This window comes from Cynara cardunculus, unplaced genomic scaffold (genome assembly GCF_001531365.2).
Source record: "Cynara cardunculus var. scolymus isolate 2C unplaced genomic scaffold, CcrdV1 Un_Scaffold_4587, whole genome shotgun sequence".
Classification (NCBI taxonomy): Eukaryota; Viridiplantae; Streptophyta; class Magnoliopsida; order Asterales; family Asteraceae; genus Cynara; species Cynara cardunculus.
The window spans coordinates 15,214-26,290 of record NW_020201962.1 but is presented as its reverse complement, the minus strand read 5'-3'; the positions used below and the strand labels follow the sequence as shown (position 1 = coordinate 26,290).

The following is an 11,077-nucleotide window of genomic DNA, read 5'->3' as shown; positions in this document are numbered from 1 at the left end:
AAACAGGCTGGTCTCACGTGAACCCAACCCTCTCTCTCTCTCTCTCTCTCTCTCTATATATATATATATATATATATATATATCAAAACAATATCGAATGCAACAATTTACCCCGTAAGCGCTTATCGTGGTAAGAGTTGTTGTCCTCACTTAGTATGGATGGATATCTTAATTTTATGAATTCTAAATTATAATATGGATGGATAAATAAAATTTGATTGAATTTATTTGCCTAATCTTAACAACCTTAGTAACTCGTATATACATCTCGTTCTATTGTCGCTTCGTAGTGGCCGCTTGTATTAGAAGTAGTAGATGCTTGTATTATATGAAAGTTATTTGAATGTTTTAGTAGGTAGAGATAAGTGGTAGAACATATATCCACATGTTATCTGAATGTTCAATTGTTTTAATGCATCTAAATCTAGTTGGTAAATATATCATTATAAATAAATTTGTAACTTCAACTTTTATGATATTGATACAAAATCGTACTATGTATCAACTAAAAGAAGTTGGTACCAATTTAGTTGGTTGGTACATGATATAAAATTTTATGTTTCAATTATAATTGGTTGGTAAAAAATACATGGAAAAAAAAAATTACGGTACCACACCATGTTCACCTTTAGTAAAAAGTCTGAAAGTGGGACCTAAATTTTGATAAGTATAGAAAACATCCTTTGTCACTAACTCTGTTTTTTTCTCTGTTAGGAAGAGGGACCTTTACGTCAGTTATATCTTTTTTTGTCTTTTTCACTTTTGTTTTTTTTTTAATTGTTGTAACAAATCTCAAACTATAGGGATTAACTCTATATATAGGAGCAAGTTCAAACAAGAAGCTAAATATTTTGCGAAAATACGATAAGTTTCAATATCATCTATACTATCTTATAAAACAAATTTAACAAAAGTCTTAAAGTCTTAAAATATTAAATGATCAAGATACCCTTTATATCATTTTTTCACTTTTTCACCCCCTTCTCTCCTCACATACACTCACCCTCTCACAACCCAATTTTTTTAAATTATAATTTTAAATTTACACTTTATACTCATATAATTAGTTAATTAATTTATTTTATGTCCTTTACTTTTAAATGTTTCATTTTAAACCTTTATCAAATTAATATACATAATCGTATATCAATTAAAACATGTTTAAAAAATACATTTTTATTTTAACAAGTTACACCATTATAATCGTCTCGTTAATATCTTCAAAATGAGTCCAATAATGAATAGTTTTTGACTTAATTATATTATTATATATTATATATACTGTGAAAAAATATTTTTAATATTTACGATTTATACTTTTATAGTTACTTATTTATATATACTATATATTTTGGGATTAGATTGTCCAAATTGCACTGTATAATATGTTCTTATGTTTTTTTGAAATATATATATACATGTATTAATTCAACCTTAATCTAAGTTTCTGGACAAGAAAGAGGGTAAACAATTGATATTTCATTCTAAAACCCATCTTTTTTGGTCTTTTCATGGCTTATGATCTATCAAATTTGTAGTTTTCTTTATTGATTTTGAGTGTTTATCTTAAAACTCAAGTTTCTTGGTTCTTTGCTCTTGGTGTAAATCAAACACATTTGTGGAGTCGTTTAAATATGTTGGATTTTAAATATATTAGATTTTAAACTGTCATACAATTTTTTTCATCGATAGTCTGTAATTGGAACCATAACTTTTATTTATTCAAATTGCATTAATATGTAAAAACCAAGTGTAACATATATCATCGTTAAATCTTATCTTATAAAACCAGTGAAACTTCAAAATCGTTAAAATTAATGGCTCCTGCCGCATTGCGCGGGTACACAACTAGTATATGATTACACACATGATACACAAACTTAGGTGGCGTTTGTTTTTAACAGGTGCTGAAGTCTGAAGTTTGATTTCACTTATGATTTGTAAGATGTGGTGCTGAAGTTTAAAATCTGAATCAGTCAGACTGTTTGTTTTTTTGTTTGAAGTCTGAAAGCTGAATCAATTAGACTGTTTATTTTTCTAAACTGACATATGTCTGAAATCTAAAATCTAAATCAATAAGACTGTTTGTTTTTGTAAACCAACAAACGTCTGAAATCCGAATCAGTTCATTTCGATTAAATTCAATTGAAATATCCAATCATTTAAACCATTTGTAAACTACCATATATTTTTAACACATTCAAAAATTCAACTGAAATACGTCAATTAATTCAACAAACAATAGAAAACACGAAGAAAGTCTCATAATAACTAAAATCAATATTTATTTGCATTAATTGTGTAGCAATTTATTCTCTTAGACTAGCCATATATGTTTGGTCAGCGGCACTCCTATGCGATCGTTCCTTTACTCATTGCTTTGATCATACTCAGAAAATAACTCATAACTTAAACACGACCACGAACATCCTGATAACCATTTATGTATACAGTATGCACAAATAAATTTACAAGTACATTTTCTAACATACACAAGTGCATAAAACCAGGAAACATATTTAATTACTTGTATATGTATATATATACCATACAAACGAACGGTTATTAAGGTGTTTATCATTTTTTCATTTTTTGAGGGTATTCCTCTAAAAATCATTTAATAACATGAAACCGACAAATTCCTACTAATTAATCAAATAATATTAATATTTGTCTCTATATACATAGTATTCTTAAATATATAACATTAGATTATCGTAACGTAATATATATATATATATATATATATATATATATATATAAGTTTCAGTATCATTAACTAATTAAAAACAAGGTTTAGCGTACGGCATGATCATCTTATATTCATCCTTAATTATTGATTTTTCTCATAAAAAAAACTAATGGGACAAACACAAACAAACATTACAATTAAAATGGTGATAAATTAAAACACAAATACTTCTATATTAATTATTTATTGGTTGTGATAGATAGTGCATATGGGGACTTCTCTACATATGCAAATTAATGATTCCTACTTTATAGGCTGTAACTTCGATATATTAATGGTCGCCTTCATTCCTATATTAATGGTCGCCTTCATTGCTGGTCCTCTAGTAGATATTGATGATATCAATTGTGAACGTGTTTCTGGATCTCTACTTTATGAAAACAACAGTATTTTAGATGCCATTATTCATACTTCTGCAGTTATAGATTTGCATTTTGACCCAATATGAGAAGCAACACCTGTCGATTAATGGTTATATGATGGTGGTCCTTATGAACTAATTGTTCTACACTTCTTACTTGGTGTAGCTTGTTACATGGGTGGTGAGTGGGAACTTGGTTATTGTCTGGGTATACGACCTTGGATTACTGTTGTACATTTAGTTCCTATTACAGTTATGACTGCTGTTTTCTTGATTTACCTAATTGATGGTATGTGTTTAGGTCTTACAAATTAAATAGTGGTTGTGATAGATAATGCATATGGTATCTTTTGGATATATATATATATATATATATATATATATATATAGAATTGGGATCATGTGAGACCAATGGTTTTTTGTGAGACCCGTAAGACCAATTCTCAATCCTAGGATTACATCTACAATCCGAACATTCATAAATGTCACGTGAGACCAAATGTTTTTCGTGAGACCCGTGAGACCAATTTATGTTCATTGATCAACTTTATAAGCTAATTAATGATCTAAAGTTGTACGGTGACAATTTTGTGATTATTGAGAAGTCTCGTGGTGTTTATGAATGTTCAGATTATCATATTGTAGATCTAATCTAAGGGTTGAGAATTGGTCTTACGGATATATATATATATATATATATATATGAGCAATCAAATGTAAATCACTCATATTTGTACAAACTGTGCAAATCATTCTCATCCATCAATTTCATTGTTTAATCTTATGAATTTTTTTTATGAAATTGTTTCATATAATACATTTTTGATGAAGTTGTTTCATAATGGTTATGAAATTGTTTCATGTATTTAAAAATTAATATAATGAAGATGATAATATCCGTGATTAACATCCTTCACAATAAAATGATTAATCAACCTCTAATAATTACAAAAAAATAAGCAAAATGAAAAATTATGATTGGTTAAATGAAGTTTGTACGATTTATACAAATTAAATAACGTGGTTTGCAAAATAAACATTCTCTATCTGTCTCTTTCTCTCTCTCTCTCTCTTTATATATATATATATATATATATATATCATAGTCAAAGGTTATTTGAGAAGTGGTAAATATTTAAAAAGTAAAGAAGTGATTTTAGCTCTTTATCTGGTCAATATTTCCGGCTTTGATTATGAAACACCAAATAATTCTTCGTATGGGCATGCAGAAGATAGAGGGATAACTTCGTAACTTTTATAAATGGGTGGCAAAAATATTCATATGTGAACCTGTTAATTAGTTCGCGTGTAAACTATTTAACTGATATGTGAATAAGTTAAAATAGTTCATATGTAAATTAAACGAGTTCACATATGAACATATAATTCATATGTAAATCAGTTAAAATAGTGTTTTTATTGTGAAATTTCATGTGTAAAAAATGATCTCACGGGTCTTATGAAAACAAGCTACATGAAGATATATATATATATATAGAGAGAGAGAGAGAGAGAGAGAGAGAGAGAGAGAGAGAGAGGGAGGGGAAGGGTTTAAATTGAGAACACCTTCATTTTACAAGAACGCGAGAACACTTTTTATTATAGACAATCACATGTGATACTATTATTTCATCACATGTGATATCAAATCAGAGACCAGGACGACTTTTGGCATGATCTAGTTGCGGGCCAAGTCGCCCTCCTCCCTCACATGTGATAAATGTGTTATTGATGTTATATTATAATCCATCAAGACCATCGCATGCGATACTAAATTATAGACGCAAACGATCTTTGGCGCGACTTAAGTCGTAGGACACAACGTCCGCAAACTATCATGTTCCCTCACGTGTATTATCACATATGATAAGAATGTTCTCACATTTTCGTAAAATAAAGATGTTCTCATTTGAACCATCACACCCCCCCTCTCTCTCTATATATATATATATATAAATTATTCTGTAATAAAACAAAAATAAGAATTGGACAAAAACAGGTATCATACTTTTCACATTGTAACTCTCGTTTAGAATTTTTCATTTGTTCCACAATCAATATTTAAGAAAAAAAATATCAGTGTTCATCTTCATCCTACAATCATCTCAAAGAAACACCGCCATTCTTAAACAAGGTAAGAGATGGCAGCTGCCACCGTCTCTCTTAGCACCTGCTCCGTTCAACAACCGCGAGCCATCGCCCAAAGACTTCACATGCTCTTCCACTTAACAGCCGTATTAGCCATCCTATACTACAGGTTCACCAACCTAATATATGGTGATGTACCCACCCTTCCATGGGGTTTCATCACTCTTTCCGAGCTCATCTTCTCCTTCATCTGGTTCCTAACCCAAGCCTTCAGGTGGCGCCCAGTGGTACGAACCGTCTCCCTTCATAATCTCCCGGATGACGACGAGTTGCCGAGAGTAGACGTCTTCATATGCACAGCCGACCCCAGCAAGGAGCCCACAGTCGAGGTGATGAACACGGTGTTGTCCGCCATGGGGCTCGATTACCCATCGGACAAAGTGGCGGTCTATTTATCGGATGATGGTGGTGCACCATCGACACTATATGCTATCGAGGAAGCATGTTGTTTTGCCAAGGGATGGTTACCGTTTTGTAGGAAATATGGGATAAAAAATAGGTGCCCAGAAATGTTTTTCTCTACATATGGACATGATGAGTTGCTTTTCAGAAGTCAAGAATTTGAAGTAGATGAAGAAAACATGAAGGTATAAGCATACATCCAAACACTAGAACAAATTCGATTTTATAAGATCGTCAATTATGTTCAACAATCAAAGATAGATATTTTTTAATATATATATATATATACACTTGGGATCATAGACCAAGTGTTTTTCGTGAAACCCGTAAGACCGATTATAAGCCCTTGGATTAGATCTACAATCTGAACATTCATAATCACAAAAATTGCTACGAGACTTCTCAGTAATCACAAAATTGTCACCGTACAACTTTAGACCATTAGATCATTAGCTTATAAAGTTGATCAATAAACATAAATTGGCCTTACAAATCTTACAAAAATCTTTGGTCTCAAATGAACCCAACCCTATATATATATATAGATAATTCTTATTAGAATTATCCTATAAAAACTGTTAGCATGTCCAAAAATATCCTAATTAATTTATAATATCTTTACAGATGACCTATAACACACATATATATATATATATATATATATATATATATTTATTGTAGTATTATAAAAATTATTTTATTGTAATTTGTGCTTAAAGTGCAACTATGATCATAATAAATATAATAATGACAGGGCTGGCCGGAGGTATGTCTATTTGTGGGCCTAAGAAAAATATATAATAATAGTTTAAAAAAAGTTAATAAATAATAGAGACATAAATAAATTTGTATCTAATAGGATCTGAAAAGATTTTGGTATTACATGAATTATTAAGACCCAAATATGTATTAATTAAATATATTAGAAAAAAAAATATATAAAACGGTTAATTTGTCGTTCATTATATAATATTATTTAATGTTTCTTTAAGATTTTTTAATCTAAAACCAACATCTAAATTTCTCGAAATTTTGATAAATTCTCCATAGTTTATCTCCGCTCAACTATTTTGATTATTCCATCCTTGCATGAATTCTATTTTTATATTAGAATATAATAGATTTTTTTTGTTTTAGCTAATAAAACCCCCATCTTTTGAAAACTTTACCAACAATATGAGACGATACAACTTATACATATATTTAAAATAATAAAACTATAATTGTTTTTTTCATAGTTGTTCTTCATTATCTAATATTGAGTGTATCAATTTTAAGTACTCTTCTATCTCTAAAAAAAGAATAAAATCTCAAACTATCACCAATATGAGTTTTTTATTTATAAGATTGATGATTCCATAAAAGTTTGTTTTAACCCTGACGTTGTATTCTTGAGTCTTCTTTTACGTAGGAAAAAGAGGAAAGAATAGGGGAAGAAAAATATTATGTTCTCGAGATTTTTTTAGGGAAAGGAAAAGACTTCGTTTTTCATCAAAATTTATTTTTATTTCATTGTTTTTCCATCCTTTCTCTTCTCTATCAAAAACACAAATAAAAAACTTTATTTTTCTTTCTTTCTTTTCCTATCTCATTTTTTTCTTTTCTTTATGTATTCAAGAACATAATATATAAGTTCAAAGTGGTGTTAAAAACCATTAACATGAGGTGACATGAAAACCAACCTATTTACATTGATTTATATAGTGTTACTTGGAAATCAGAAGAATTAACTTTGTGACCCCAAATAATGTCATTCTATGTACCAAAATATATCATAAAATGCTTTTGATGATGGAACAAACTGAGGATACTACATAAAAATGTTCTAGTAGATAATATTAATTCATAAATGATTATTGATTGATTTTGCATTTAAAAATACTCGGAAAAACAGTTTTATATGAATTCAAATTTAATTCTGACCGCTCATGGCCTAAAAAATATCAGGAACGCGCGTGAATACGATCCACTCATCTAATAACAATGTCTCGCAATGTGTAGTGACGGGTGTTTGAAGTTGGACAAAGATGTTTTTTTTTCTTAGTGTTATATGCTGAAGTTTCGAATTCTGTACGTACAGTTAGCATACGAACGATTCAAAGAAAATGTAGAGCAGAGAACCAATGGAGCTTCTGCTGTCAACGACCGGGAGCCACACATTGTGGTATCGTTTTTCTGATGCATTTCTGCAATATTTTTGCAATAAGTAACTGGTTTTTGCAAACACTTTTATTTTATTTTTCTTAGTTTTGCAAACTAATGAATGCAGATTATACATGATAACCGAAAGAGCGGAAGGAACGAAGAGAACCAAGTTCAGATGCCTCTTCTTGTCTACGTATCTCGAGAAAAAAGACCATCTCTTCCTCACCGTTTCAAAGCCGGAGCTTTAAACACTCTTGTATGCTCTAAGCCACTACGGATTCCTAGATTCTTTTATGTTGGAGTTGTTTGTTTCTATAAACTTAAGTCTTATTAAGCAACATGTTTAAAATACTTACACAAGATATAATGTCATATATGTAAAACATATTTTATCATATTAATCGTGTTTTTTTGTAGCTTCGTGTTTCAGGAGTTTTGAGCAATGCTCCATACATGCTGGTGTTGGATTGTGACATGTATTGCAATGAACCTACATCTGTGAAACAAGCAATGTGTTTCCATCTTGATCCTAAGCTCTCTAGTTCGCTTGCTTTTGTTCAGTACCCGCAAATTTTCTATAACGTTAGCCAAAAAGACATCTATGATGGCCAAGCAAGATCTGCATACAAGGTAAAACTTAACACTTTGTTTGGAGGGCCAAATTAATCATACAAAGTCTTCATATGCATATATAGTTTGTGAGAATTGATATATATATATATATATGTGTGTGTGTGTGTGTGTCTATGTGTCTCTATGTGTGTGTGATATCAATTAAAATGATCAGTAATAAACTTATTGATTTTGCAGACCAAATATCAAGGGATGGATGGGATCGGAGGCACGATTTGTTCAGGAACCGGGTATTATTTGAAGAAGAAAGCATTATACACTTGTCCCAATCAACAAGGTATCATTCATTAGAATTTGTTATAGGTAAACTATATGTTATTTAACAAGTTATATATATATGTATGTATGTATGTATGTATGTGTGTGCATGTATATTAGGTTGATTTTTGCATTTGTGCTGCAGATGAACATCTTTTGCATCCTGAAGAGAGGTTTGGTGGGTCTAGAAAGTTCATAGATTCATTAAAATCCAGTGAGAACAAAGAGACTCGAATAGATCGATTTACAACCGCCATTTTAGAAGAGACTAAGAAGCTCGCCTCCTGCTCGTATGAAGATAACACTAAATGGGGTAAAGAGGTATATCTATCTATATATATATATATATATATATATATATAGCTAATCTCCCCTTATTTGATGATAACAAAACCTATTCTAGTAGTTAAATTCAAACACTTGGGAAATATATACATCAAAGTCAATGTAACCCTTTGATTTTGTCATCATCAACAGATTGGTTACTCGTATGATTCATTACTGGAGAGCAGTTTCACAGGGTATTTGTTGCATACAAGAGGATGGAAGTCAGTGTATCTATATCCCAACAGGCCATGTTTCTTGGGTTGCACCACCATCGACATGAAGGACGCAATGGTTCAACTCATGAAATGGTCTTCTGGATTGCTTCAAGTTGGTCTCTCCAGGTTCAACCCTCTTGTCTATGGTGCATCCAGAATGTCAATCCTTCAAACGATGTGTTATGCCTATTTCATGTATACCCCCCTTTTGGCAATAGCATTTCTGCTCTACGGCACCATACCCCAATTCTGCCTTCTCAAAGGCGTCGCATTGTACCCCACGGTACGTAAAACTCTACCAAAATTCTAATGTAATAACTTTACTATTATAATATTTGAAATCTAATCAAATTACCTTTTAAGAAGAGAGAAGGAAGATTCTAACATATATTGAAATAGAAAGGTCTAGGTCTAGCCGAGCACAAATGTCCCAAGGTGTTGGTAGACCTTGGGTATGATAATATGTTATAATATGTGAAATCTCATTAGATTAATCTTCAGAAAGGCCATTGAGGAGAGAAAAGAGAACATATATTAAAGTAGAAAGGTCCAAGTCTAGTCGAGCATAAATGTTCCAAAGTGTCGGTATACCTTCGATATGATAATAGAATATGTGGAATGCCATAGGATTAGTTTTCAAAAGAGCCATTATGGAGAGAAAAGAGATTCCAACATATATTAAAGTAGAAAGGTCCAAGCCTAGCCAGTGTAGACGAACACAAATGTCCTAGAATGGCCAGTTCTTGGCAGTTCCTGACAGTTATTATAGCTTCTAATTAAGTCGATTAAAATAACTTGTTAAGACTAAAAGTAAGGCCTCCTTTTTCTTGATGGGATATCTTAATTCTAGAGGTCCTGCTAGCCTATGAGGTCGGACAACGGCTACATTTATCTGTCACTGGCAATGGTGCCGGTGCTGGCACCGTCATGCACTAGCACTGATATCCCAAATGGTAGATTGATTGTGAAACATGTTAAAATATGTGGAACCCCATGAGTCACTCTCTAAAAACGTAGATTCTAACATATATTAAAATAGAAATGTTCAAGTTTAGCCGATGTGAAACTCTAATATACAAGTTGTATTTCAGGCAACAAATCCGTGGTTTAAAGTGTTTGCAACAGTATACATATCCTCACTTTCCCAACATTTGTATGAAGTGCTCTCTAGTGGTGATACAATCGTGACATGGTGGAATGAACAAAGAATCTTTTTCATAAAATGCATCAGTGCATTACTATTCGGATGCGCTGATGTCATGATGAAGTCACTCGGGGTTGCAAAAGCCAATTTCCGTTTGACGAACAAAGTGGTTGACAAAGAAAAGATGGAAAAGTATGAGAATGGTAAGTTCGATTTTGAAGGTGCCAAGATGTTCATGATACCGATGACATTTATGGTGTTATTTAATGTCGTGTGCTTTTTGGGAGGTGTGAAGCGAGTAATACACAATGGCAATCTTGAGGAGATGTTTGGCCAGGTATTCATGTCGTGGATAACACTAATATATAGTTATCCGATCCTCAAGGGGCTTGTACCAAGCGGTAGCAAAGGTAAGAAGATTAAACATTAACGAACAAACTTGATCGCTCGTGAAGATCCAAATCATATTTTGTGTGAAGGTCATGGATCCGATTCCTCTCGATCTCTTGAAAAGAAGTCAAAGCTTAATATGATCGTAGAGATTGTACACTTATAATATGATGAAATAATCGATTGAGAAGATATCTTGGCTTGGCTATAACTCTTTTCTCTGTCTCTCTCTCTCTCTCTCTCTATATATATATATATATATATATATATATATAGAGGTTGGTTATTATACAACCCTTGAC

The 11,077-nt window shown here is 31.5% G+C and overlaps 1 protein-coding gene across 1 annotated transcript; it reads left to right on the top strand.

Annotated features, from left to right (window-relative positions):
* The first annotated feature begins 5,260 nt into the window (after positions 1-5,260).
* Positions 5,261-10,983, top strand: LOC112504093 (cellulose synthase-like protein G2). Its single transcript, XM_025108057.1, has 8 exons — positions 5,261-5,848; positions 7,744-7,827; positions 7,933-8,064; positions 8,226-8,438; positions 8,619-8,718; positions 8,845-9,020; positions 9,177-9,524; positions 10,333-10,983. Exons 1-8 carry the CDS (start codon positions 5,327-5,329, stop codon positions 10,813-10,815), a joined length of 2,058 nt encoding a protein of 685 aa, XP_024963825.1. The 5' UTR covers positions 5,261-5,326; the 3' UTR covers positions 10,816-10,983.
* Positions 10,984-11,077: the final 94 nt, after the last annotated feature.

Coding starts and splice junctions, on each gene's coding strand:
- LOC112504093 (XM_025108057.1), top strand. CDS start 5,327: ATGCTCTTCCACTTAACAGCCGTATTAGCCATCCTATACTACAGGTTC. Junction 5,849..7,743: donor TAGATGAAGAAAACATGAAG/GTATAAGCATAC, acceptor CTGTACGTACAG/TTAGCATACGAACGATTCAA. Junction 7,828..7,932: donor ACCGGGAGCCACACATTGTG/GTATCGTTTTTC, acceptor TAATGAATGCAG/ATTATACATGATAACCGAAA.